Genomic DNA, 26,719 nt, shown 5'->3' on the forward strand with positions numbered 1-26,719 from the left:
TTAAGGGGAAGCTAGATAAACATGAGGGAGAAAGGAATAAAAGGATATGCTGATAGGGTTAGATGAAGTAGGAGGCTTGTGTGGAGTATAAACAGTAGCATGGACCTGTTGGGCCGAATGGCCTGTTTCTATGCAATTCTATGTAAGGAAGGTCTTAAAAGAGGAGAGGTTTAGGGAGGGCATTCTGGAACTTAGGGCCTAGACAGCTAAAGGCACGGAGGGGAGGGAAGGGGGCGGTGTACAAGAGGCCAGAGTTGGAAGAACGCAGAGTTCCGGGAGGGAGGAATTGTAGGAAATTACAAATGTAGGGAGGGACAAGATCATGAAGTATTTTAAATTGAAGGCATTGGGGGACTAGGTCAATGAGGACTGGAGTGGGTGAGCGGGAGAAAGACAGAGGGGGGAGGAGAGCGGGGATTGGAGGAAGAGTGGGGGTAGGGGAAGAGAGGTAAGGAAGAGGTAACAGGAAAGGTGGGTTGGGGAAGAGGAAAAGTGGGAAGGGGATAGAGAGGGGAAGGGGGTAGAGATAAATAGAGGGGGACAGGGGAAAATAGAGAACTGGAGGGAAAAGAGTGGAGCGGAGGAATATAGGGAGGGGGAGGGGAAAAAGAGGAGGGAGGGGGAGGGGAAAAAGAGGAGGGAGGGGGAGGGGAAAAAGAGGAGGGAGGGGGAGGGGAAAAAGAGGAGGGAGGGGGAGGGGAAAAAGAGGAGGGAGGGGGAGGGGAAAAAGAGGAGGGAGGGGGAGGGGGAGAGGGAGGGGAAAAAGAGGAGGGAGGGAGAGGGAGGGGGAGGGGAAAAAGAGGAGGGAGGAGATTGCGGGAATCGGAGGGCGGGAGGGCACTCGGCCATGGCTGCTCCGCTGACGATCGCTGTTTTCGGCGCTTCAGGTGAGTGTGAATCTTTGCCGGTTTGTTCGCGGGCCCGAGACCCGAGGGGGCGGCCGTTCAGCTGCGAATATGGCGCCGCTTTAAGGCCCGTCAGCGCTGGGTGTGTCTCCGCCCACACGGCTCAGCAACTGGATATCAGAGGAGCCGAACCCGGGGCCCCAGTCTGGGCCTCAGTCTCTCCCCCACCCCCCGGGGGGCCCCTGTCTCTCCCACACCCCCCCGGGGGGGACCCTGTCTCTCTTCCCCCCCCCCCCCCCCGCGGGGTCCCCTGTCTCTCCCTCACCCCCCGGGGTTTCCCTGTCTCTCTCCTCCCCCCCCCACCCCCCCGGGGGGACCCTGTCTCTCTTCCCCCCCCCCCCCCGCGGGGTCCCCTGTCTCTCCCACACCCCCCGGGGTTTCCCTGTCTCTCTCCTCCCCCCCCCACCCCCCCGGGGGGGCCCCTGTCTCTCCCCCCCCCCCCCGCGGGGTCCCCTGTCTCCCACACCCCCCGGGGTTTCCCTGTCTCTCTCCTCCCCCCCCCCCCCACCCCCCCGCGGGGTCCCCTGTCTCTCCCCCACCCCCCCGCGGGGTCCCCTGTCTCTCCCCCCCCCCCCCCCCCCCCCCCCGCGGGGTCCCCTGTCTCTCCCCCACCCCCCCGCGGGGTCCCCTGTCTCTCCCCCACCCCCCCGCGGGGTCCCCTGTCTCTCCCCCACCCCCCCGCGGGGTCCCCTGTCTCTCCCCCACCCCCCCGGGGGGTACCCTGTCTCTCCCCCACCCCCCCGCGGGGTCCCCTGTCTCTCCCCCACCCCCCCGCGGGGTCCCCTGTCTCTCCCCCACCCCCCCGCGGGGTCCCCTGTCTCTCCCCCACCCCCCCGCGGGGTCCCCTGTCTCTCCCCCACCCCCCCGCGGGGTCCCCTGTCTCTCCCCCACCCCCCCGCGGGGTCCCCTGTCTCTCTCCCTCCCCCCCCCCCCCCCAAGTCAACTTTGAAAAATCTGGGGAATGAGAGAGCAGCAGATGGAACCCCTGTAAACACTTGGAACTAAGTTTATTTTTCAGAGTGATCTATAATAATAGTTGTAAACAATTTTACAACACCAAGTTATAGTCCAGCAATTTTATTTTAAATTCACAAGCTTTCGGAGATTTCCTCCTTCCTCAAACATTTGCCTGAGGAAGGAGGAAATCTCCGAAAGCTTGTGAATTTAAAATAAAATTGCTGGACTATAACTTGGTGTTGTAAAATTGTTTACAATTGTCAACCCCAGTCCATCACCGGCATCTCCACATCATGATTATAATAATAGTAATAGACCAGAAAACTAAACTGGGCTTTATCCAGTAGATGATCATTTGGGAGAAATTAAACACCTCCCAATATCTGGCAACATAAAGCAGGCAAGGGGACACCTGAGGGCACTGAGCACTATATTTAATCAGCACACAAGCTGCTTAGTCGACTCGCACAAGTCGCAAAATAATTTAAAATTAATTTTGTCTGCCTTGATAACATTTCATATGGGACTATAATATGACCACTAAAGATTATAATAACTGTATGGGTATGACCACGTAGACATTTAAAATTTCACACATTATCTCAATGTCTGTTGTTTAAAACTATCACTAAACACCTTGGAATGTTTTACTTTGTTAAAGGTGCTATATAAATGCAAGTTGTTGTTGTTTTAATGATTACATCCTTTTGAGAATGATATACTTATGCACAAATTTCCCAAAATGCAGGAAACTTTGGAACAGAGTATCTTCCTGATAGAAGTGAATGTCACGTGGTCTCCTTGCAGATAGTCCCAGTGCCTAAAAGTCTAATATCAAATCACAAGTTGATTTAGAACGTTACTGCTAGTATTACCTGTTCATCTTAAAATGCTAAAATATATTTGAAAGATGGTAACAACAAGCACAAAGTGCTAATATGGAACTTTTTACTTTTAAAATAAAATAAATAATTCAAACTAAACGAAAGTGAAAGTATCCTACGTGCTTTTACAAATTAGTATAATCTTCCAAAGTTCTCTTGATTCAGAAACCGTTCCTTTAGATTGGAAAATTGCACATGTCACTTCGCTATTTAAGGTGAGAGAAGGAAATTATAGATCAGTTAGCCTAACATCTGTTGTTGGGAAATTACTAGAGTCAATGATTAAGGATAGAGTGACTGAACACCTTGAAAATTTTCAGCTGATCAGAGAGAGCCAGCATGGATTGGTAAAGGGTAGGTCTTGCCTGACAAACCTGATTGAATTTTTTGAAGAGGTGACTAAAGTAGTGGACAGGGGAATGTCTATGGATGTTGTTTATATGGACTTCCAGAAGGCATTCGATAAAGTCCCTCATAAGAGACTGTTAGCTAAAGTTGAAGCTCATGGAATTGAGGGCAAATTCTTGACCTGGTTAGGAAATTGGCTGAGCAGCAGGATACAGAGAGTAGGGATAATGGGCAGGTACTCAAATTGGCAGGATGTAACTAGTGGTGTCCCACAGGGATCTGTGTTGGGGCCTCAACTATTCACTGTATTTATTAACGACTTAGATGATGGGATAGAGAGCCACATATCCAAGTTTGCCGATGACACAAAGATAGGCAGCATTGTAAGCAGTGTAGATCGAAACATAAAAATTATCGAGATAGTAATAGATTAAACACTGGCAAATGGATTTCAATGTAGGCAAGTGTGAGGTCATCGACTTTGGACCTAAATAGGATAGATCAGAGTACTTTCTAAATGGTGAAAAGCTTGAAACAGTGGCGGTCCAAAGAGACTTAGGGGTCCATTGTACATAGATCATTAAAATGTCATGGACAGGTACAGAAAATAATCAAAAAGGCTAATGGAATGCTGGCCTTTATATTTAGAGGACTAGAATACAAGGGGGTAGAAGTTATGCTACAATTACACAAAGCCCTGATTAGACCACACCTGGAGTACAATGTTCAGTTCTAGGCACCGTACCTTAGGAAGGATATATTGGCCTTGGAGGGAGTGCAGCGTGATTTACTAGAATGATACTTGGACTCCAAGGGTTAAATTATGAGAAGAGATTCCACAAACTAGGGTTGTATTCCCTGGAATTTAGAAGATTAAGGAGTGATTTGATCGAAGTTTCCAAGATATCAAGGGGAACTGATAGGGTAGATAGGGAGAAACTATTTCCGCTGGTTGGGGAGTCTGGGACTAAGAGACCAGCCTAAAAATTAGAGCCATGACTTTCAGGAGTGAAGTTAGGAAATACTTCTACACACAAAGGGTGGTAGAAGTTTGGAACTCTCTTCTGCAAACAGCAATTGATACTAGCTCAATTGCTAATTTTGAATCTGAGATTGATAGTTTTTTGTTAACCAAAGATATTGAGGGATATGGGGCTACGGCTATGGAGTTAGGTCGCAGATCACCCATGACCTCATTAAATGGCGGAACAGGCTCGAGGGGCTAAACGGCCTACTCCTGAGCCTATCTTCCTTGGAACAACCTCACGCAGCACTAGAGCAAAGATTGCTTCTAGTGCCAAGACATCTCTGTAAATGAGCACATCCAACTTATCAGAGGGCAGAGACTGAATTAGATCATGCTAAACATTGCCCCTTGTTCGACCCAGAGTTGAGCTTCAAATCCATTACCAAAACTGCTTACTGATGCTTCTACTCCTACTTCACCTGTACTGGCAACTTATTGCTACTGTCCTCTAGATTTGATTTCTATATATGACCTCATTACTGGCCTCCCATCCTCCTCCCTTCATAAACTATAACTCATTCAAAACTCAGGTACCCAATCCTGACCACCTTCCCTTTCACTCTGTCCTTGCTGATCTCCATGTGGGGATGTTCGATGATGATTGCACAGTGTTCAGTTCGATTCGCAACTCCTCAGATAATGAAGCAGTTCGTGCCCGCATGCAGCAAGACCTGCACAACGTCCAGGCTTGGGCTGATAAGTGGCAAGTAACATTCGTGCCAGACAAGTACCAGGCAATGACCATCTCCAACAAGAGAGAGTCTAACCACCTCCCCTTGACATTCAATGTCATTACCATCGCTGAATCCCCCACCATCAACATCCTGGGGGTCACCATTGACCAGAAACTTAACTAGACCAGCCACATAAATACTGTGGCTACAAGAGCAGGTCAGAGGCTGGGTATTCTGTGGCGAGTGACTCACCTCCTGACTCCCCAAAGCATTTCCACCACCTACAAGGCAGAAGTCAGGAGTGTGATGGAATACTCTCCACTTGCCTGGATGAGTACATCTCCAACAACTCTCAAGAAGCTCGACACCATCCAGGACAAAGCAGCCCACTTAATTGGCACCCCATTGACCACCCTAAACATTCACTCCCTTCACCACCGGCACACCGTGGCTGCAGTGTGTACCATCCACAGGATGCATTGTAGCAACTTGCCAAGGCTTCTTTGGCAGCACCTCCCGTGACCTCTACCACCTAGAAGGACAAGGGCAGCAGGCACATGGGAACAACACCACCTGTACGTTCCCCTCCAAGTCACACACCATCCTGACTTGGAAATATATCGTCGTTCCCTCATCATCACTGGGTCAAAATCCTTGAAATCCCTACCTAACAGCACTGTGGGAGAACCTTCACCAGACGGACTGCAGCGGTTCAAGAAGACGGCTCATCACCACCTTCTCAAGGGCAATTAGGGATGGGCAATAAATGCTGACCTTGCCAGCGACGCCCACAACCCATGAACGAATAAAAAAAAATGCTCCCTCATGTTCTTCATCATGTTGAAATTAAGCTTCCAGTTCTTATCTTCAAATTCTTTTACACTTTGGCCACCCTATCTCTCCAACCTCCTGCACCATTTGATCCTTCAATGATGGCCTTTTGTGCATCACCCCGCTCCCTTCGCTCCACCTTTGGTGACACAGAACTTCAGCCACCTCATGCCCTAGTCTCTGGAGCTCCATTGATAAGCCTATCTGCTTCTCTCCTCACCTTTAAAAGCTGCCCAAAAACCCATCTTTTTAACCACTCATTTAGTCACCTCTCCTAACTCTCCCGCCGTGACTCGGCCTTTATTCCTTTATTAAGTTCTTCCCTCTAAATTGCCTTGGGACGCTCCTGACCAACATTTATTCCTCAACCAACATCTAAAGCAGATTATCTGGTCACTTATTTCAATGCTGTTTGTGAGAGCTCGCTGTGCGTAAATTAGCTGTCGCATTTCCTACATTACAACAGCGTTTACACTTCAAAAGTACTTTATTAGCTGTGAAGCGCTTTGGGACGTCCAGAGGTCGTGAAAGGCGCTGTATAAATTTTTTCTTTTCTGCAATAAAGGTGTTATAGCAATGCAAGTTATTGTTGAGAGTGTAGACCTATTTTACTTTTTACGACCATCCTGCTGAAACCTATCTTTATATTGCCATATCATTGTAATTTAAATTACCATTATTATTACCTTTCTTTTCATTGAAGATTTTTGAATATAATGAATACTGCATGCAAATTATAAAACATTTAGTGTAAACCTTACTGCAGCATTTGTGTGGGGAGAGGTAATAAATAATCAATATAATAATTAAAATTATGTCCTAGGAGGATAAAGTTAATTCTGAGCAAGCCATGAAAACATAACTGGGAGCCCCTCCCTTTCCCATGGCTGAGCGAGTTTACGTAGTGAGTAGCTGAACCACATAGACCATATTTGATCCCTGGTTTGTGCTGAGTTCTCTGATCTCAGACAGGGCGTCAGCAGGGATGCTACAAGTTGCTTCAGTGCCCTGGCGTTAGGGAGGGAAAATTGGTCAGGATTTCTGCTCCAGATTGGTAGCCAGTGGCCCCTGCTGGAAGTGCATGCGGGTGTGTTGAGGTTGTGTGAGGACAAGTTTAGGCTCAGCGGTGAAGTCTCCCAGCACTGAATACCCTGCTGACAATCACTGTCTTGACTCCTACATGGATAATGGCCATTTGGTACAAGCTACTGGAGGGCAAGGAGTCAACGGTTTCAGGAGAGGTCTAGAAGGGGAAAAAACTGCTGAGACAAAAATGAAATTCTAAAAAAATTCATGCACAGTTGCATTTATAAATTTGATCTGAACATTGTTGAAATTTATGTTTAGATTTTTCAAAAAGTAAATGTTAAACTTTATTTAAAAAGTATTTCATCTCTGTTACTCTAAGGTGAAGTTTGTTAGTGAAGATAATGACAGTACTGAGGAAAAAAATCTTACAGCTCTTAAAAGCAGTATAAAATAATGCAATCGCATACTTTAAAATGGAAGTTCTGGGTGAAAAAAGTTACCAGTAAAAATATGAGAAGAATTTGTTACCGGTTTGTCAGGGTGTTAATTTACATGTGATATCACACTAATTTTGCAACTACCTATATGTGATACTCCACATATAAGAAGTACTAGAAGGTAATAGCTGTCAGAATATTTTTGACAGACATTTATCTATTATTTTGGGCAGAAATATTTAATGGTAATTGAGCTGATAACTTGATATGAACACACCACTTTAAACTGCAGATAAAAAGTTCTGCAAAAATGTATGCTAATGGGCAGTGGCTCTACTTTAGCGAGCCTGAGTGCTTTCACAGTGCTACAATTTTAAAATTGCTTAATGTCAGAACATCTTGTTGCAGATTTATCCAAAGGGATGAAAACCGGGCGGGTTCTACAATGGGTGGAAATGTCCTCTCCACCAGGTTACTGCCCAGGCCGCAACGGTGTAAGATTACTCCCCTGGTCTTGTGGATTGTGGATCATGGCTCTCTCTGGGGTGTAGCCTTGAGTTATGGAGAATTATCCTCTCATTATTGGAGGAAGTAGTGCAGAGAGGGTGTTGTGCTTCTTGATAGGTTCAGTGAGTGCTGACCTTACAGGTGCACTGTAGCCAGCATGAATAAAAACTAATGCTAAACTGCCACGTGGTGTCGACTTGTTTGTATTGCTACAGTTTAGTTCAGGATGATGCCATGGTCCCAATAATCTTCAGGAATCTGAAGATATTACAGAAATGTAGTATAATGGCAATGTAAAAATCTGCAGCTGTCAAAAGGCCCAATTATCTCTAAATTTCCAGCGTGTCTAAGTAGTTCTCATATTGTCTTGCAATCTACTTTGAAGCTGATAGACCTGTATGTAAAACAAAGTTTGCTCTAGTACTTAGGTCAGTCTGGATGGGATATGCTCTACGTATGCACCCTAATGTACCTTGAAGATGCACTTGAGTAGAACTTGCTGAACACTGTCATTGAAATAGAGTTTTGAAAGTTAAGAGTTTTATGGGCTGGCTCTAACATCTGGTTGACAACATGGCCTGAGATTAGAATATGAATCTGAGCAGAAGATGAAAGTTGAAATTTAACAAGTATTTTCCATCACAAAGCAACAATAAAAGTATAAACTAGCATAGTAAACCATCACTAGGTTTACTAGAGCAAACATTTGGTATGGAAAATCAATGACTTGTCCTTTGGTACCAGAATACAGTTTCCCCAAATCTTCTGTGCACTCACCTATCACCAGGGTCAATTTTTGAGACTCTTGTTTCCAGTTGCTCCCTGACTAAATTTTTTAAAAGCCATTTGATTATGAGCAAAAGCTAATACCACTGTATATAGAATCTATATTATGTAAAAGGATAGGTGAGCTATTTACATGTTACATATGGTAAATCCAAATACACCTCATATCTTTCTTCCCCCACCCATCAGCCAGCTACAACTACCTCACTCACTACTGCCATGGTAAAGAAAAGTTCCAGATTGTGAAATCTCCATTCGTACACAGCATAATTTAAAAGCTCTGGATTAGATGCTGCTTATTGGTTTACACACATTGTTGAAGTGAGTTATGTGATTTTCAGTTGTTGCTGAGATTTGACTGTTCATTGATCGTAGTGTTGAGTGCCTGGTGTACTTTAGGAAGGTTTTGGTAGGCCTTAAATGGCTAAATGACAGTTATGTCTACAACTGTTTTATATCACAGGTGTACATAGTAAATGCATCGAATTTTAAATCTTAGAAAATGAAATGTGCAGCAATAAAAGCTCTTAAACAGATGTCAGACCTTTCAGCGTCTCAGTCCCATTGATCGTCCTTCAGCACACACTCTGTTGACCAGTTTTGTTACTATGGCAGCGGTGGTCAGATGAATTGGGTGCATTGGTTCCCTTGGATACTGATTTTCGCCTCCCTGTGTTTGCAGTATCTGCTAGTCGTAGAAACTGCTTGTTAGGAAGCAGCAAGAAATGAGATCCCAGGTGTCAACCCCTAACATGGAAGCTTTATGTTGAAGCATGTCGCTAATTGTTGTATACAATAAAGAAACTGCTTCTGTCACTGTATGCAGTTGTGAAATAGATATCTAACTTCTCAGATCACTTAACAATTGACTGAATATAAATTTTACTCATTTTCATTTTAATAGCTGTTAGCTTGTTTAGTTTGATTTGTGTTTTGCCAAATCCCTTAATCCCCTTATTTCTCAGGTCTGCTCTGGAATTCCCTCCCTAAACCTCTCCACCTCTCTCTCTTTCTCCTTTTAAGGTGCTCCTTAAAACCTACCTCTGACCAAGCTTTTGGTCACCTGTCCTAATGGGCTGGAAATCGTGCAGACTGCCAAGGCAACGCTCTGAGTAAATAGTTACTGCAGGCTCTGAGAGTTGAATTGCTTGAATTTGAACTTTAGGCAAAAGGTGCGCTTATCAACCCAGCCTCTGAGCAGCATGAGTTGCCGCACGGCTGGAAATGTCTGTGAGGAGAAGACACGCCCACAAAATCTGTCAGGAAAAGAAGTCACGCCCACAGATTCGGGCTGCATTGCTCAAGCAGGCAAGCAGACTTTTTTTATTCATTCATGGGATGTGGGCATCGCTGGCAAGGCCAGCATTTATTGCCCATCCCTAATTGCCCTTGAGAAGGTGGTGGTGAGCCGCCTTCTTGAACTGCTACAGTCCATGTGATGAAGGTTCTCCCACAGAGTTATTAGGTAGGGAGCTCCAGGATTTTGACCCAGCGACGATGAAGGCCTCGTGGTCCGGTTGGTCCGTCCAGTTTTATTCTTATTATGACTTTCTGTAGCGGGCTTGCTAGGCCATTTCAGAGGGCAGTTAAGAATCAACCACATCGCTGTGGGTCTGGAGTCACATAAAGGCCAGACCGGGTAAGGACGGCACGTTTCCTTCCCTAAAGGACATTAGTGAATCAGATGGGTTTTTATGATAATCCGGTAGTTGCAAGGTCACCATTCATTCATTTAAAATTAGTATTCTATATGCCATTGTAAATAAAAAAAACATTTTTTTAATAAAAAGCCAAAGAAATAATTGAATTAAATTAAAGAGACAGAAGGGAAAGGTTAAAAAAAAGTTTAAATTTTTTTATTTAAAAAAACATTTTTTTACTGACCAAAAACTATTTTAAAAGTTATTTTTTGGTTGTTTGGCAGTCATTAAGACTAACTGCACTGTTAAAACTTAGTTTAGACCTGATATTTTTAAGCTAAGTGTTTGGTGACTTAAGTAGTTACTTTCCAGCTGGGCAGATAAGCAAGTTGGCCTTTTTTCAATGATTTCTCTGATTGCAGCGTGCGATGGCCCTTTAATTCAAAGCTGTCATATCGCCGGCGAACCACCAGGAGCAAGTTCCGGAATTCTGTGTTTCATTGCGCATGTGCAAATGCGGAAACTTACTCCTTCAATTCATCACTAAAAACCTAGAGCGCTGTTGAGCTCCTCTGTTCTTTCGTGAGCGGTTTCTGGCCCATTATCTCCTTATGTGGCTCGATATCAAATTTTGTCCGATATCGCTCCTGTGAAGCACCTTGGGATCTTTTACTACGTTAAAGGTGCTATATAAATGGAAGTTGTCGTTGATTTGTGAAATGGGACCCAGACAATGATATAAACTGTTCCAGCTACAGACTTTGAAGAGCTGCATAAAGTAGCAAAATGACTGTCCTTTTACTTTTTTTTTTGTTAATTTTGTACAATATGGGACATTTAAAAATAGGTGCAAACAAGTCTGTAATTTTTTTCAAAAGGACAGAGGGCTAATCTGCTTCCAAGATGTCCCGATTGCCATTCTGAACTGGCTCCTTGGAGGTGTGTCACAGCAGATCCTTTATTTTCCCTTCCCTCCTGTGGGCTACCAAACATTTACACTGGTAACAAATTATAGGTGCAAATCAACTGGTGCACCAAGGTTAAATTCAATTTTTCTGTTGCATTTACGTCACTGGTTTGGTGCTGACAGCAGCTCTGTTATTGCTGGCAAACTAACAGTATAAATGAGATGCCACAGCTGACACCTGGAGCCATGCACACCACAACATGAGGCAGTTTCTGTGGGTTCCTCTGGCAACATTGGCAGCTGTGCCTTTAGCCATATAGGCTTTAAGATCTGGAATTCCCTCCCTAAACCTCTCCTCCTCTCCATCTCTCTCCTCCTTTAAAACATTCCTTAAAACCTACCTCTTTCACCTGTTCTAATATCTCCTTCTTTGGCTTGGTGTCAATTTTTGTCTGATTATGCTCCTGTGAAGCACCATGGGCCGTTTTCCTATGTTACAGGTGTTATGTAAGTGCAAGTTGTTGTTGTTCTAGCTGTTGGAGGAGATTATATTTTTTGGCCACAGTTGGGCTCAGTGACTCAGCTCACCTGAATTGCTCAGTGAAGCAGTTTTGTCCTTAATTAACCTGCACTGACTATCCCCAGAGATTGGAGGGGATATGGTTGCTAGCTACACAGTCAAAAACCATCACTTTAAAACAACTGCTCTCATGGAAGCTTGAGCATCTGTCTGGAAGTGAGACTGGCTGGTTTCTACAGCACTTGGCATATGGAGTTGGTATTGTAGGATTGCCTCCTGAAGTGATCCAGCAATCTAAATAAAGCACCTTTCAGACCATTAAAATATTTGGTCAACTTACAAGCCAGGGTGTGGCTCTTTCATAAGAGTTCCCAGCACTAGCACTGGAGGCCAAACGCTTTGTCTGGAAAAAGGCAGGCATGTTAGTTGTGGCAAAACTTTACAAGAAAACCAATACCTTCCCTCCCCAGCATCTAAAGTGAGGAGCAGTCTGCCAATCTTGCTTTTGGCGAGTGTGCGCAACATCAAGATGAATGTGCCTCCCCCCTCTACGTGTTGCAGATGCTGTCCATAAAAATGTTGATATTTTTAATTAGCAGATTGTTGGTGAGAGAATTGCAGTGTTAGCAATTATATAATTAAAAAGGCATATGATCATTCTGTCACCCCACCCTCTCTGCTGTAGTGCCATTGGAACTGATAACCAGATGTGGCAGTTCACACTCCAAGCTAAAGACAAGAGTAAGTAAATTCACACACTTTAACTAGTGTACTTTAATTCTGAAAGTATACCTGTAGTGTCAATCACTTTTTCTCTTCCCTTTAATAGAATGAGAAATGACCACAGTAACCCAGGTCTCTGCAGCTGTGACCTGTCAAACTTGCACAGCGGCCAAGAAATATTTTCTGTTGAGACTTTAATTACCTTCATGTACATTTAAATAATATACACTGAAGATGATGCTGACATATATATATATATGTTTGAGTGCCATTTGCTTAAAACTATATCAGTGCAGAGTACCAGTAGCACAGTGGTACCTTTGCCAGTTACTAAATGGGTATCTGCTAATCAGTGACCTCTCCCAACACTAATTTTAAATAAGGACATTTTTATTATTATGGTTACAAATGTTCAGCTGTTATTAAAATATCTTTAAGTTGTCTTTTTTTGTGAATACCACATTTAAAAAGAGACAAATGGCAAATGCTGGAAATCTGAAATGAAAACAACAACAACTTGCATTTATATAGCACCTTTAACGTAGTGAATGTCCCAAGGTGCTTCACAGAAGCATTATCAAACAAAATTTGACACCGAGCCACACAAGGAGATATTAGGACAGGTGACTAAAAGCTTGGTCAAAGATGGAGGCTTTATGGAGCTTCTTAAAGGAGGAGAGAGTGATGGAGAGATTTAGAGAAGGAACTCTAGAACTTGGGGCTCAGACAGTTGAAGGCACGGCCGCCAATGGTGGGGCGATGGAAATCAGGGATGCACAAGTAGCCAGAATGGAGGAACGCAGAGTTATGGAGGGTTGTAGGGCTGGAGGAGGTTAGAGATTGGAAGGGATGAGGCTATGGAGGAATTTGAAAACAAAGATGAGAATTTTAAAATCAAGGCATTGCTGGACCGAGAGCCAACGTAGGTCAGTGAGCACAGGTGTGATGGGTGAATGGGACTTGGTGCGAGTTAGAAAACAGTAAACAAAAACAAAAGGCTGAAAACATGTAACAGGTCTGTCAGCATCTAGAAAGAGAAAAGACTGGTTAATGCATTCTGTTGCAAACTAACCTGTCCCATGAACTTTAATCAGAAGATTCCAGCAAAATGGAGCACTGCGCTGGTATAAACGAGTTAATGAGTGAGGCAGGAAAACAGCGGGATGGGCCACAAAGGATCAGATAGTGGAAAAGAGAAAATCAAATGAAGGGTTTGGAGGGAGAAACACGCTATGCTTGCAAGCTGTGGAGTTGATTTGTTCATTCAGCTTGCCAAACCTACATAGTAGCTGACCCAGGTTAGTTTGTAAGTGGAATTTTCCATGCCTTGATCTCATGACTTTGCTTCAGTTCACTAATCCCTCCACCTACACCTCGTTTGTTCTCGGACCCAATCGGGAATATAGGGATGAATAAAACCAATGTGGGTGAAATTGCTCCAATTGTACATCATCATGGGTTTTGTGGCCAAAAAACTGCCTTGAATATACATTGGGACTAGCACAGATTAAACAAAAATTATGTTTCCCTCTTTACCCTCACTTGCTGCACACCATCCATGTATGATGTCGAGATACATGCCCACACAGTCAGGAAGAAGACAGGTGCTTCTAACAGGTAGTACTAAAGAGACACCAGATTTTTTGGCATATGGGAAAGACTAAATGCCCAGGTATAAAACTGGAGCAGCACAAGAAATACCTACCAACTATGTTTCCTATATCAGTATAAAAAATTTTAAAAATGTAAATGTCTACACTGTAAAACCTTGTATACGTGTAACACATTTACATATGTTTTATATCATTCAAATATAGGAAAGTGATTTAAACACTAGTATGAGTTCGAGTTTTTTTTCCCCTCCAAAAACAACTGTAGACTAGAAGAGTGAGTCTGTCTAACCAAAACAATTTTTGTCACTTAATATACTGTATAAAAATAGTAAGTACTATTATCTCACCTCTAGTTGGCCTCCTGACTGGAGTTGCCTTTTTATCTGTTTTCAGAGAAACTAGTGATGGCATTGATCCCACTGGCAGCCAGACATTCTCAACCACCCATGACCGTTACTCATTTACATGAAGCGTCTCTCACTTACTGAGAAATGCACCATCCAAGACACCATTCTTTATTATAGCAATAAAAATTGTCGTTGAATAATTTAATATCTAATAACAATTTCCTGTACCAAAATCTTATTTTAGTACTAGTATGTTCAAATCTATTCTGCATGTCATCACAAACAAGTGACTTTAGGTTTAGCTACTTCATCCAGTCAACTGTTATTCCTGGGCGAACCTCGACGGTGAGTGTCTTTAGGCTAGTAAATCATAGGGGCCAACCCTGATCCATCAAGCCTGATCCATTTCTTATACAAAGTACATGCACTTCCAGTAAAGGGCACTGGATACCAATCTGGAGTGGGACCCTGGCTAATTTTCACCTGCAAACCCAGGGTGCTAAGGCCATTTGCAGTATCTGAACATGGCTGACATCAGCAAACTCAGCACAGTTTAGGGATCAAACTTGGGATCTTCTAGCCTGTATAGCTCAGCTATTCACTGGATAAACTCACTGAGCTATTGGGGGAGGATTATAACTGTCTTCATTTTTATAATTCATATATGTTTTTTTTAACACTGACAGTTGGGGATCAGATAGAAGTTGATATATACTCAAATCTGTCTTCACTTGGCTCCAGCAGATTCTGCCCTTTGTGTAAAGAAGGCAGCTATACTCAATCCATCAACAAAGTTTCACATACTTAATCCAGATTAGGGTACCTGGACTCCGTAAAAACAAGATAGAATAGCATTTTGTTACTTGCGTACAACGTAAACAAAGTTATCAGTTGTGAAAAGAAAGCATGATAATGGTTGAAGACAGCATCCATTGATTCTTGAACCCAATCTGGGAAATCTTCTCTCGCCATACACCTCAGCTGCTTCCTTCATTTCTCTGACTCTGGATTACTTCATTCTACCCTCTCTGCCACTGCTTCCCTGCCCTCTGGAATTCTCTTCCAAAGTTACTTTGCCTTGCCATCTCTGTTTTGTCTTCAAAAGCGCCCTAAAACCAGTGGGGGTAATTTTCAACTGGGTGGTCACGTGATGAAGTGGATTGCCCGCTTTTTATGGAACCTGCCTGATTTTTGTTCCATTGATTTCAATGGAATGAAAATCGGGCAGGCTCTTCTACAATGGGCAAGTGATCCACTTTGCCAGGTTACCACCCAAGCAGCGAAGCTGAAAATTACCCCCATTCATTCTTCATCCCCAGATTCTTTCACCTCCTGCTTGGTATCTATCTATCCTTTTGTAAAGGACTCTGACACGTTCTACATGAGGAGCAATATATAGATGTAAGTTGTTACTTCAGTTTACTATCACTTTCTTGAAGACTCTCTGGACAATGCCTCACCCTGTGGATGAGTAGCTGGCAGGTGACCTCCTCCCAAGTCTCTGCCTGTCATCTGCCTGTGGGCCGAGAGGGCTCTTCCTCTGTGTGAAAGCAGCCAACTGCCAGTCAGTTTAATAGCGTGGCAAACATTGAGATGTCATAGCATAGGCAATCGCAAGGACTGTGTAACACATTGGAGCACCAATCTCTGCGCCACAGGCCATTGAATTTAAAGAGAACCTAATGGTCCCTCATGCTGTTTTCATTTTTATTTCATACATTGTTTAGTATTTCAAAGAGATAATGTACTTGTATCCCTCTGTTACTGAATCTGATATCCTCCTGGGATACGAAGTGACCCAAAGTTGCCAAATTGACCTAGATTTTAAATTTGTTGAGGTCCACTTTAGACCTTGGCCTGTAACCCAATCAAACTCACTCCCAAATCCTGCATGTGTAAAAACATGATCAGCATTAATGTGTGACCTTTCATAGTTGGCTTTGCTGTGATTGTTTCCAGTGTCAGTTAGCCACTGCATGGGGAACGGATGAAGAAAGGTGAGTTTTAAAAATATGTTTATAAAAAGAATCAGTGAGCATGCACAGATGCTAAATAATTTGAGATGGGTACTTGAAACTTCTCTTATAATGAAAACAGAAGAATATCTGTTTCTCTCCACAATTAACAACCTGCTAACAAAATGCAGGAATGTGTGGCTTTGAAATATGTAGTTTAACTGATGGGTCATTGTTTATGCAGGGAATCAGACATTCTGTCAGTATCAGGTATGTATAACGTACTGTGAAGAGGATCCAAAAATTTATCTCTTTTGCACTTTTTGGGGGTTATCTAACCAAACCTTTAGAGAACAGTGATGTTCTGTCAGCCTTGACTGATTGATAGATGAGGAAAGTATTAAAAATTCATACAAAATATTTTGTTAGCTGCCTGTACAGTTTCAATTCTTTCCTTAAAAGATGTGATCTGTAATTTAGGCTATTTAGGTGGTATCTGTGCTATAATTATTAGGATATCATTTTTCACTTTTCGGCACGCTAATTTACTGTCGACAGCAAGTGTTCTTTTTGCAAATTTTCCCACCTCCTCTCCTGAAGGTGTTGTGACTCCGTTCCATTGTCACCTGCTCTCTTTTGGTACTTTGCCAAAGTGACCATTCTTACATGTGTGAGTCTAAATGGTGTGTGTCTGGGGGTCATTCTACCATGGTGGGGTATCACCATTAAGCCCAATCTTGTCCTGACCTGACATGACATGCATATGCATTTTTTTAACAGGCATCATTGGCTAGTGATCAGGACTAGATGATTTTGCCTCTCCCTAACCCAAGAACACTGATCCAACCATAGCACCTCTACAGCTGCTCCAGCTAACTCAGCACAGTATAAATATTGAACCCGGGACCTTCCTAGTCTCTATAGCTCCATCTTACTTACCAGATAAGAGTCCTATGGGGAGCTGTATCTTGCATTTTTATCGGTCACTGCTAATCAATGGGGGGGGGGGGGGGGGGAATGTACAAATATAAGTTGTTATTTCAGTTTTCTCCCACTGAAAGTCAAAAAGTGAGAGAAAAAGACGAGCAGGACATATGGGCAGGGTGGGGGTTAGTTACCCCAATAAGAATTCTGTGCACAAAGCATTAAAAAATAAAACAAATGAGTTAGATGCACAAATTCAGCTTAAAGGGTATGATGTAGTAGCCATTACAGAGACCTGGATACAAGCTGGGCATGATTGGGAGCTAAATATTCTGGGCTGTAAGATCTTTAGAAAGGACAAGCAAATTGGGAAAGGAGTAGGAGCAGTAATATTAATAGAAGACACAATTATAGCAGTAGAAGGAAGCGCTTTCAATACAGGTGATCAGGCATTGGAAACACTAGGGGTAAAATTAAGGAACAGCATAGGACTCAAGACCCTGGCAGGCTTTGTCTACACACTGCCTGATAGTAGTGATGTAGTGGTGGGGGGGTATAAACATGGCAATCGGGAAACATGCAGCAAAAACAATGTGGTTATAATGGGAGATTTTAATTTTCACACTGACTGGGATAAGCAAAACAACTCAAGTAGTAACGGCAATGAATTTCTAGAATGTATAGTTGGGACAGTTTTCTACAACAATGTGTTTTAGAAACGACAAAGGGAAGAGGCCAGACTAGATTTAGTGACGAGTAACGAGCCAGAATTAGTTAATAATCTGAAGGTAAGGAAACATCTTGGAAATAGTGACCATAAAGACAGGTTTTCAGATGAGATAGAGAGGGGGATAAAAAAGGAGGGGAGTGGGGTGGGGTGGCAATATTGGTTAAAGAAACAATTACAGCTGTGAAGAGGGGTGATATGTTAGAAGGATCATCAAATGAGGTCAGATGGATTGAGCTAAAGAACAAAAAAGGGGCAATCACACTGCTGGGAATGTACTATAGACCCCCAAACAGTCAGAGAGAGATAGAAGAACAAATATGTAAGCAAATTTCTGAGAAGTGCAAAAACAATAGGGGATTTCAACTACCCTAATATTAACTGGGATACAATCAGTGTAAAAGGTATAGGGGGCGCAGAATTCTTAAATTGCATTCAGGAGAACTTTTTTAGCCAGCACGTAGCAAGCCCAACAAGAGGGGGGGCAGTTCTGGACTTAGTTTTAGGGAATGAAGCTGGGCAGGTGGAAGGAGTATCAGTGGGAGAGCATTTTGCTGATAGTGATCATAATTCAGTTAGATTTAGCATAGTTATGGAAAAGGACAAAGGTAGAACAGGAGTAAAAGTTCTAAATTGGGGATAGGCCAATTTTACTAAGCTGAGAAGTGATTTAGCAAAAGTGGACTGGAAACAGCTACTAGAAGGTAATTCAATGTCAGAGCAGTGGGAGGCATTCAAGGGAGAGATAGTGAGGGTTCAGAACAAATATGTTCCATCAAAGAAAAAGGGTGGGACTGCCAAATCTAGTGCCCCTGGGATGACCAGGAGCATACAGGGTAAGATACGGCAAAAAAGGGAAGCTTATGTCAGATACTGAGAGCTCAATACAGTAGAAAGCCTGGGGGAGTTTAGAACGTGCAGGGATGAAATTAAAAAGGAAATTAGGAAAGCAAAGAGAAAGCATGAAAAAACACTGGCAAGTAAAATCAAGGAAAACCCAAAAATGTTTTATAAATACATAAAGAGCAAGAGAATAACTAAGGAAAGAGTAGGGCCTATTAGAGACCAAAAAGATAACCTATTTGCGGAGGCAGAAGATGCCACAGGGCTCAGTGTTGGGGCCCCTTGCTGTTTGTGGTTTATATTAATGATTTGGACTTGAATGTTGGGGGCATAATTGGCAAATTTGCAGACGACACAAAAATTGGCCGTGTAGTTGATAGTGAAGAGGATAGCTGTAGACACCAAGAAGATATTAATGGGTTGGTGGAGTGGGAGGAAAAGTGGCAAATAGAATTCAACCCGGAGAAGTGTGAGGTAATGTACTTAGGGAGGGCAAACAGTAAAAGGGAGTACGTAGTAAACAGGAATATATTGAGAGGGGTAGAGGAAGTGAGAGACCTTGGAGTTCATGCGCACAGGTCCCTGAAGGTGGCAGTACAGGTAGATAAGGTTGTGAAGAAGGCATACGGAATGCTCTCCGTTATTAGCTGAGGTATAGAATACAAAAGCAGGGATGTAATGATGGAACTGTATAAAACGCTGGTAAGGCCACAGCTGGAGTATTGTGCGCAGTTCTGGTCACCACATTACAGGAAGGACGTAATTGCTCTGGAGAGAGTGCAGAGAAGATTTACAAGAATGTTGCCAGGGCTTGAAAATTGCAGCTACGAGGAGAGATTGGATAGGCTGGGGTTGTTTTCCTTGGAGCAGAGGAGGCTGAGGGGTGACTTGATTGGGGTGTACAAAATTATGAGGGGCCCAGATAGAGTAGACAGGAAGTACCTGTTTCCCCTAGGGGAGAGTTCAAGAACTAGAGGACATAGATTTAAGCTGATTGGCGGAAGGATTAGAGGGGACATGAAGAAAAACTTTTTTACCCAGAGGGTGGTGGGTGTGTGGAATTCGTTGCCCGAATTGGTGGTAGAGGCAGGGACCCTCAACTCTTTTAAAAAGTACCTGGACCTGCACCTAAAGTGCTATAAGCTGCAGGGCTACGGACCGGGTGCTGGAAGGTGGGATTAGAATGGGCACTTGGTTGTTCTTCGAGCTGGCACGGACATGATGGGCTGAATGGCCCCCTTCTGTGCTGTATCTTTTCTATGGTTCTCTGTGGATACGGTTCTTAATGAATACTTTGTGTCTGTCTTCACAAAAGAGGGGGACGATGCAGAGATTATAGTTAAGGAGGAGGAGTGTGAAATATTGGATGGGATAAACATAGTGAGAGAGGAAGTATTAAGGGGTTTAGCATCTTTGAAAGTAGATAAATTGCCAGGCCCGGATGAAATGTATCCCAGGCTCTTAAGAGAAGCAAGGGAGGAAATAGCGGAGGCTCTGACCATCATTTTGCAATCCTCCCTGACTACGGGCATGGTGCCGGAGGATTGGAGGACTGCTAACGTTGTACTGTTGTTTAAAAGGGGAGAAAGGGATAGTCCGAGTAATTATAGGCCAGTCAGTCTAACCTCGGTGGTGGGCAAATTATTGGAATCAATTCTGAGGGACAGCATAAATCGTCATTTAGAAGGGCACGGGTTAATCAAGGACAGTCAGCATGGATTTATTAAGGGGAGGTTGTATCTGACTAACTTGATTGACCCTCCTTTCTACCTCCTCAAAAAATTCAATGAGGGTAACGTGTTTGATGTAATCTGCATGCATTTTAGCAAGGCTTTTGACTAGGTCCCACATGGCAGACTGGTCAAAAAAGTAAAAGCCCATGGGATCCAAGGGAAAGTGGCAGAAAGCAAAGGGTAATGGTCGGATGTTTTTGTTACTGGAAGGCTGTTTCCTGTAGGGTTCCGCAGGGCTCAATACTAGGTCCCTTGCTTTTGTAGAATATATTATTGATTTGAACTTGAATGTAGGAGGCATGATCAAGAAGTTTGTAGATGATACAAAAATTGGCCATGTGGTTGATAGTGAGGAGGAAAGCTGTAGACTGCAGAAAGATATCAATTGACTGGTCAGGTGGGCAGAAAAGTGGCAAATGGAATTCAGTCCAGTGAAGTGTGAGGTAATGCATTTGGGGAGGGCAAACAAGACAAGGGAATAAACAGTAAATGGGAGGATACTAAGAGGTGTAGAGGAACAGAGGGACCTTGGAGTGCCTGTCCACAGATCCCTGAAGGTAGCGGGACATGTAGATAAGGTGGTTAAGAAGGCATATGGGATACTTTCCTTTATTAGCTGAGGCATAGAATATAAGAGCAGGGAGGTTATGCTAGAACTATATAAAACACTAGTTGGGTCACAGTTTGAGTACTGCGTACAGTTCTGTTCACCACATTACAGGAAAGATGTGATTGCACTAGAGAGGCTACGGAGGAGATTTACGAGGATGTTGCCAGGCCTGGAGAATCTTAATTATGAGAAAAGATAGGATAGGCTGGGGTTGTTTTCTTTGGAACAAAGGAGGCTGAGGGGAGATTTAATTGAGATGTATAAAATTATGAGGGACCTAGATAGAGTGGATAGGGAGGACCTATTTCCCTTAGCAGACGGGTCAGTGACCAGGGGGCGTAGAATTAAATTAATTGGTAGAAGGATTAGAGGGGAGCTGAGAAGAAATTCTTTCGGCCAGAGGGTGATGGGGGTCTGGAACTCACTGCCTGAAAGCGTGGTAGAGGCAGAAACTCTCATCACATTTAAAAGATGCTCTTGGATATGCACTTGAGGTGCCGTAACGTACAGGGCTATGGACCAAGTGCTGGAAAGCGGGATTAAGCTGGAAGCTCTTTTTTGACCAGCATGGACACGATGGGCCGAATGGCCACCTTCTGTGCCGTAACTTTCTATGATCCTAAAACCAGTACGTACCGCTAAAAAGTAACGGTTCCATTTGAGTAGTTAAGCGACCACAGTCAACAGTTAAGATAAGAGACTGCATCAAGCTGAAAGAATAGGCTTACACAAATGCAAGGAAAGGTGGAAATCCAGCGGATTAAGAGAGCTATAAAAAGCAAGGGTTACAAAGAAAGTAATAAGAGATGTAAAAAGACAATATGAAAAAAACTTGCAAGTGATATCAAAGCTAACAGCAAAGTTTTTTGCAAATATATTAAGAGGAGAATGGTAAGGGGAAATGTGGACTCATTATAGACATTTGCAAGCAAGATTATGATGGACAATAAGGAAATGATAGACTTGTTAAATAAGTACTTTTTTCCCTTTGCAGAAAGAGGACAAATTTACTGGCGATACAAGGGAATCTAAGAATAAGTCAAGGGGAGGAACTTAGTGGATTTGATATGAGTAAAAAAAAAATGGTAATGCAGAAAATAATGGGACTTAAGATAGACAAACCCACAGGACCTGATAGTTTCCACCCCAGGGTATTATAAGAAATATGGAAGGAAATTGTAGATGCATTAGTCATAACTTTCCAAAGCTCTCTAGATTCAGGAATTGTGCCTATGGTTTGGAAAATTGCGAATGTCACTCCATTATTTAAGAAGGGAGGGAGAAACCTGGTAACTACAGATCTGTCAGTTTAACATTAGTAGTGGGCAAGTTACTGGAATCTATCTTCAGAGCCACAGTGACTGTGCACTTGGACAAGTATAAGCTAATCAGAGTCAGCATGGAAACCAATAATGAATCAAGGATTGGAACTAACTAAAATTAACATTAGCTAGAAAACAGTATTAGAAAAAATAATGGCACTAAAGACTGACAAATCCCCAGGACCTGATGATTTCCACCCCAGGGTTTAAAAGGAAGTAGGTGAGGAAATAGCAGATGTTTTAGCCATAATCTTCCTAAGCTCTCTTGATTCAGAAATTGCCCCTTTGGATTGTAGAATTGCAAATGCAACTCCGTTATTTAAGAAAGGTGAGAGAGAGAAACCAGGAAATTATAGACCTGTTAGTCTAACATCTGTTGTGAGGAAGTGTGACTGAGCACTTAGAGAAAATTAAGCTGATTAAAGAGAGCCAACATGGATTTGTAAAGGGTTGGTCATGTCAAACGAACCTAATTGAGTTTTTGAGGAAATAACTAAAGTAGTAGACTGGAGAATGTCTATGGATGTAGTTTATGTGGACTTCCAGAAGGCATTTGATAAGGTTCCTCATAAGGGACTGTTACCTAAATTAAAGCTCGTGGAATTGAAGGCAAATTATTGGCCTAGTTTGGAGAATGGTTAGGCGGTAGAAGACAGAGAGTAGGGATAATGGGTATGTAGTCGAATTGGAAGGAAGTGACTAGTGGTGCCCCACAGGGATCTGTGCTGGGGCCTCAACTATTCACTATATTTATTAATGACTTAGATAACAATAGAGAGCTATATATCCAAGTTTGCCGATGACACAATGATTGGCGGTACAGTAAGTCGTGTAGACGAGAGCATAAAATTACAAAGAGACATTGATAGATTAAGTTAGTGGGCAAAACAATGGCAGATGAATTTCAAAGCAGGTAAGTGCGAGGTCATCCATTTTGGACCGTAAAAGGATAGATCCGAGTATTTTTTAAATGGTGAAAAGCTAGGAACAGCAGAGGTCCAAAGAGATTTAGGGGTTCATGTACAAAGATCACTAAGATGTAGTAGTCAAGTACAAAAAATAATCAATAAGGCTAATGGAATGCTAGCCTTTGTAACTAGAGATCTAGAATATAAAGTGGAGAAAGTTTTGCTACAGCTATACAAAGCCCTGGTTGGACCACATCTGGAGTATTGTGTACATTTCTGGGCACCGCACCTTAGAAAGGGTATGTTGGCCTTGGAAAGAGTGCAGTGCAGATTCACCAGAATGCTACAAGGGCTCTTAGGGTTAAATTATGAGGAGGGATTACATAAAGTAGGCTTGTATTCTCTGGAATATAGAGGGTTAAGGGGTGACTAGATTGAGGTTTTTGGGATTTTGGAAGTAATTGATAGGGTAGATAGAAGCTTTTTCTGCTGGTGGGGGAGTCTCGGACAAGGGGACATAACCTTAAAATCAGAGCCAAGCAATTCAGGAGAGAAGTTAGGAAAAACTTCTTCACGCAATGGGTGGTAAAATTGTGGAACTCTCTTCCCACATAAAGCAGTTGATGCTAGCTAGTTGGTCTTTATCTCAAGGGGGTGGGAATACTAAAGTGAAGAAGTGATGCTTCAGTTGTACCAAGCCTTGGTCAGACCCCATCTGTAGCACTGTGTTCAGTTTTGGGCAGCGAACCTCAGGAAAGATATATTGGCCTTGGAAGACATACAGTGCAGATTCAGCAGAATTATACCAGGGCTTAAAGGGTTAAAATATATGAACAGGTTGCATGAACTCTGTTTGTATTCCCTTGAATTTAGAAGGTTGAGGAATGATCCAATGGAGGTGTTTAAAATAATAAAGGGATTCAATAGGGTAGATAGAGAGAAACTATTTCTTCTGGTGGGGGAATCCAGAACAAGGGGGCACAATCTTAAAACTAGAGGTAGGCCATTTAGGAGTGAGATCAGGAAGCCCTTTTTCATACAAAGGATAGTGGAAATCTGGAACTCGCTCCCCGAAAAGGCTGTGGATGCTGGGTCAATTGAACTTTTCAAGACTAGATCAATAGACTTTTGTTTGGTAAGGGTATCAAGGGATATGGAGAAAAGGCAGATAAATGGAGCTGAGGTACAGATTAGCCATGACAGATGGGACAAGCTTGAGGTGCTGAATGGCCTACTCCTGTTCCTATTCTGTATGATACTTGGTAGTCTGATTACCATTTAAAATTAAAATACTGAACAAAACACTTGCTGTATCCTACTCTTTCACTGTCTTAAGAGTCTGGCACATGTGCTGTGTCTTTTCAAGTTCTCATTTGCTTACTGTGTGCTGTGGAAAATGATTTGCTTTAATCCACATAATATTTTATAAAGATACTTGGATACAATGCAGCTTTCAATTTTGTCAGACTTTGTTACTTTCCTTTTTAGTCATCAATATAATTTAATATAATCATTGTACTTTGTAATATAAGCTGTGAATGCTTAAAAATTGTAAATGATCACTTAATTGGGACTGATGTCATAAAATTCTTCATGTATCTTGTGATCAAATTTTGAAAAGGACTTCTGGGTAGGATAGTGGTGCCATTAAGAGGCAATTGCATGGTATGATGGGGGACTGTAGGTTTTTATTTGCTAGATGTTGGCTAAGATGTGCCGTATGTTTTCCTCGTCTGCATTTATCTTGTATTCACGGTGAATTACAGTGGATCCCAGAAGCCCTCTAAATAAACAGCAGCCTCATACATGACAGAATACATACAGTAGATTTGTGACAGGATTTGTTTGAGTAGGAGGTATCAAATCCTAATTCAAATGTACTTTATAATACATGGTTTAGAGAATGAAGAGACTTGTTGAAAGTAACTTGACGGCTTATTTTAGTCAGGTACATCCCTTAATTATGGGTTTTGTTGTGATTTTAATCATTGTTCGGCAATGCATTTTATTAGCGATGTCGTCTAGGGGCTTATCCATAAGAGGACGTTGCCATTACCAGCTTCTACAACTTTAACGGTTTAGGGCTCTCACTTGTTCCTCATCGGCAGTAAGGCCCATTCTGTTAAGGAGCACTTTTATGTAGTCATCCCATGTTGTTCTTGGTCAGCCTCATGGCCTCTGCCATGTTGGTGGTGCTTTGGTGGTGAATGCTCTAGCAGGGCCAGAGTCGGGGTGGCGCATGCGGTTGAACAGTTCAAGTTTGAAATTGAATTTTACTGATGGTGGCTTCAGCTTCTTAACAGCAAATCGTTTGGACGAGGTGCTGGGGAGATCAGTATTTTTCTTCAAATTCAGAAGCTACATAAACTACAAGAAGACATTGGTCGGAGTTGCCACACTCAACGCTTCAGAAGACCCGAAAATTATCCACTACATGCCAACGAGTGTTCGTAATAATGTGGTCTACTTTTTTAGTCGTTCTATCATTGCTATATCATATTTATCTGTGGATGTCTTTTCTGGGAAAGAAGATGCCCCATATCATGAGGCTGTGAGCAACGCAGATGTTAACAAGTCGCTCACCAATTTCATTTTCTTGTCCGTGGCCATATCCTCCAGTGGTCTTAGCCAAGTTTGGTCTGTTGGCTCCTACTTCACCATCAAAGTTTCCCAATAGGAAGAGCAGGTCCCGCTGGGGTACTAATCTGATGGCTGCCTGGAGATATCTAATAGAACTTGCCTTTATCATTCGAGTCTGCCACATTTGTTGGGGCATATGCTATAATTACTGATATACCCATATTTATGAACAAAACGAGCTGCAAGAAGGTGTTAATTTATTGATTTCCAACTGATAAGCACTTTGGTTCGCTGGTAAACCATGGCAAAAGCTACATCTTGGAGATGTTGCCCATCATGCCTGCCTGAGTGAGCATAGGTATATCCACCCACTTCTGTGGAGCCGTGTCCAGTCTACCTAACCTCAGTAAGGCCTGTTATACTGACTATTAAAGGTGTCAGTTTCCACGACAGAAGCATCACTGACCCTGTATGGCAGTTGTAAACAATTTTACAACACCAAGTTATAGTCCAACGATTTTATTTGAAATCTACAAGCTTTCGGAGGCTTCCTCCTTCCTCAGGTAAATGTCAGGAATTCCTCGAAGCCTACGCATTTATAAATCAGAGAACGGTGATTACAGACTGCCCCTGCAACTGCCCGTTGCCAAGGCAATCACCGTGTTCAGACAGAGAGGTGTCACCTACAGAACCCCCAAATATACATTCAACAAAAAAAACAAACAGGAAAAAAAGCAGAGAGAGAGAGAGGCAGAAACATCCGGAAGGCAGAGAAAGCCAGCAAATGACCCGTTATATTAAAAACAGATAGCTTTTGTTCGCTGATGGGCTTACGTGTAGCGTGACATGAACCCAAGATCCCGGTTGAGGCCGTCCTCATGGGTGCGGAACTTAGCTATCAATTTCTGCTCGACAATTTTGCGTTGTCGTGTGTCTCGAAGGCCGCCTTGGAGAACGCTTACCCGAAGGTCGGTGGCTGAAT

The 26,719-nt window shown here is 42.9% G+C and overlaps 1 protein-coding gene across 1 annotated transcript in view; it reads left to right on the forward strand.

Moving 5' to 3' along the window:
• The first annotated feature begins 778 nt into the window (after positions 1-778).
• LOC137323844 (nmrA-like family domain-containing protein 1) overlaps positions 779-26,719 on the forward strand; it is a 61,809-nt gene continuing 35,868 nt past the window's right edge. The window contains exon 1 of the mRNA XM_067987844.1: positions 779-887. Coding sequence (XP_067843945.1) covers positions 848-887 — 40 coding nt within the window. The 5' untranslated portion in view covers positions 779-847. The remainder of the gene's footprint in view (positions 888-26,719) is intronic.

This window comes from Heptranchias perlo, chromosome 7, assembly GCF_035084215.1.
Source record: "Heptranchias perlo isolate sHepPer1 chromosome 7, sHepPer1.hap1, whole genome shotgun sequence".
NCBI lineage: Eukaryota > Metazoa > Chordata > Chondrichthyes > Hexanchiformes > Hexanchidae > Heptranchias > Heptranchias perlo.